At 49.5% G+C, this 2,551-nt stretch overlaps 1 protein-coding gene across 1 annotated transcript in view; it reads left to right on the plus strand.

Moving 5' to 3' along the window:
• Nucleotides 1-817: 817 nt before the first annotated feature.
• LOC109919558 (collagen alpha-1(XI) chain-like) overlaps nucleotides 818-2,551 on the plus strand; it is a 71,624-nt gene continuing 69,890 nt past the window's right edge. Inside the window, exon 1 of the mRNA XM_048601576.1 lies at nucleotides 818-988. Within this exon, the coding sequence (XP_048457533.1) occupies nucleotides 818-988 (171 nt within the window). The remainder of the gene's footprint in view (nucleotides 989-2,551) is intronic.

The following is a 2,551-nucleotide window of genomic DNA, read 5'->3' on the forward strand; positions in this document are numbered from 1 at the left end:
TTACTGTTTCTCTACTGTTATTCTCTAAAGAGCCTATGTTCACTCCTGATCTCTCTCCTGATCACTAAAACACTCTCCCTGTTCCGGTCACCTCAAACACTAGGCCAGCTTCATTCCCCAGAATTAGGTGCTCTACGACACTGTCCCTTGTTGGACCATCTCCATGTTGATAAAACTCTCCTGAACACGTTTCAAGAAATCTGTCCCCTGTATTCCCTTTACACCATGACTATCCCAATTAATGCTGGGGAAGTTTAAATTTAATATAATGATCCTGTTATTGTTTTTATAAACACCTCAGTGAATTGTCTACATACCTGCTCCTCTATTGCCTCTGATTGTTTGGGGGTTCTATAATATATGCCCAACAGTGTGTCTGCCTTTTTTTTATTCCTAAAATCTATCCACAAAGTCTCAATTAATCACCCTCCCAATGACTGTTTCTGCTCACTGCAGTAGCTAACTCCTTAATTAATAATGTAACTCCACCTGCTCTTTTACACCATTCCCTGTCCTGCCCAAAGATCCTACAGCCTGGGATATTGGGTTGTTAGTCCTGCCCCTCTGTCAGCCATGTCTCTGAGATGGCAACAACATCACAATCCATGCCCTTAACTCATCTGTTTAACCAATAAAACTCCTTGAGGTCATCCAGCCTTGCCTTACTGCCTTGAATCTCAACGTGGCTGAACTGCCTCTGCCTTGGTTCCTTTTCAGGAGAATTCCAAAGAATAGTGACTTCCAATGGAACTCCGCCCTCACCTCCGTCTTTGTTTAGAAGCCCCTTGTGTTCCATCACTTTCCCTTTCTGTTGGTGATGTCTATCCACAGCCAGCGAGGACAGCAGAGACTGAACCCGGGTTTGTGTTCTTTCCTCCAGGGCGGAGATGGGGAGCCGGGTCCCAGGGGACAGCAGGGAATGTTCGGACAGAAAGGTGACGAAGGACCACGCGGATTCCCTGGTCCACCCGGGCCAATCGGTCTTCAGGTAATCCCACAATAACAATAAAACCGAAACTCCAGGGAGGTGCTGATGATCAGACACAGAGAATGCTGGAGATACTCACTAGGCCTGGCAGCATCTGCAGAGAGACAAAAGAATTAACTTTTTGAGTCTGGCATCACTTTTTCAGAACTGAAAGGGGTCAGGACTTTTATTGGTATTTTACACTTTTGGAAAAAGGCAGAGGATCAGATAGAACATCTGGAATGCTCTGGGATAGGTTCAAGGGTGAGAGAGATTAAGTACCAAAGGTGTGATGGAACAGAAGACAGGGGTGAACATGGCTGGAGCTAAGGCACACAGCCTTGGTCCGAGACTCACTGGCTGATGAAAGGACATCTCTGTTGAAATCGAAAAGAAACAGGAAAACAAAACAAACACTGGCATTTGGCAGGAGGCCAAGAACAGAAATGTGAAATGTGAAAATCAGGTGGAGAATTCAAATGTCAGCTGGAAGGTCAGAGCTAAACGAATTATACACAGTGCCTGTAATCTCATTAAACATCCCTTTGTGGATCACTCGAGCATTCTCCAATCAAATTGAACATCAAGACAAGACAGGAAATGGCTTGATGTGACCCAAAGTTCAGTTGAGGAAGGAGCATTGATCAAAAGGAATGAAAAATGTAAGAGAGAGGGGGACAGAGAGAGAGAGAGAGAAAGAGGGGGACAGAGAGAGAGAGAGAGAGAGAGGGAGACAGAGAGAGAGAGAGAGAGAGAGAGAGAGAAAGAGAGGGACAGAGACAGAGAGGGGGGAGACAGAGAAAGAGGGATTCAGAGACAGAAAGAGAGGGGGACAGAGAGAGAGAGGGGGGGTCCAGAGAGGCGGTGGGGACAGAGAGAGAGGGGGACAGAGGCAGAGAGAGAGGGGGGCAAAGAGATAGGGGGACAGGGACAGAGAGAGAGGGGGACAGAGACGGGAGGGGACAGAGAGAGAGGGGGACAGAGACGGGGGTGGGACAGAGAGAGAGGGAGAGTCAGAGACAGAGAGAGAGGGGGACAGGGACAGAGAAAGAGGGGGGCAGAGACAGAGAGAAGGGCACAAAGAGAGAGGGGGACAGGGACAGAGAGAGAGGGGGACAGGGACAGAGAGAGGGGGGATGGAGGGGGAAACAAAGAGAGAAGGAGTCAGACAGAGAGAGAGGGGGACAGAGACAGAAGGTGGGGACAGAGAGAGAGGGAGTCAGAGACCGAGAGAAAGAGAGTCAGAGAGAGAGAGGGGGACATTGAGGGGGGCAGAGAGAGAAGGGGACAGAGACAAAGAGAGAGGGGGCCAGGGGGTGGAAACAGAGAGAGGGAGTCAGAGTCAGAGACAGAGAGAGAGGAAGACAGAGACAGAGAGAGAGGGGTCAGAGATGGAGAGAGAGGGGGACATAGAGGGGGACACAGAGAGAGAGAGGTCAGAGACGGAGAGAGAAGGGGACATAGAGGGAGTCAGAGTCAGAGAGAGAGGAAGACAGAGACAGAGAGAGGGAGAGGGGGACAAAGAGAGAGAGAGAGGGGGACAGAGACAGAGAGAGAGGGGGACAGAGAGAGAGAAGGGGACAG

The sequence above is a fragment of the Rhincodon typus genome, chromosome 10 (genome assembly GCF_021869965.1).
Source record: "Rhincodon typus isolate 14 chromosome 10, sRhiTyp1.1, whole genome shotgun sequence".
NCBI classification, from domain to species: Eukaryota; Metazoa; Chordata; class Chondrichthyes; order Orectolobiformes; family Rhincodontidae; genus Rhincodon; species Rhincodon typus.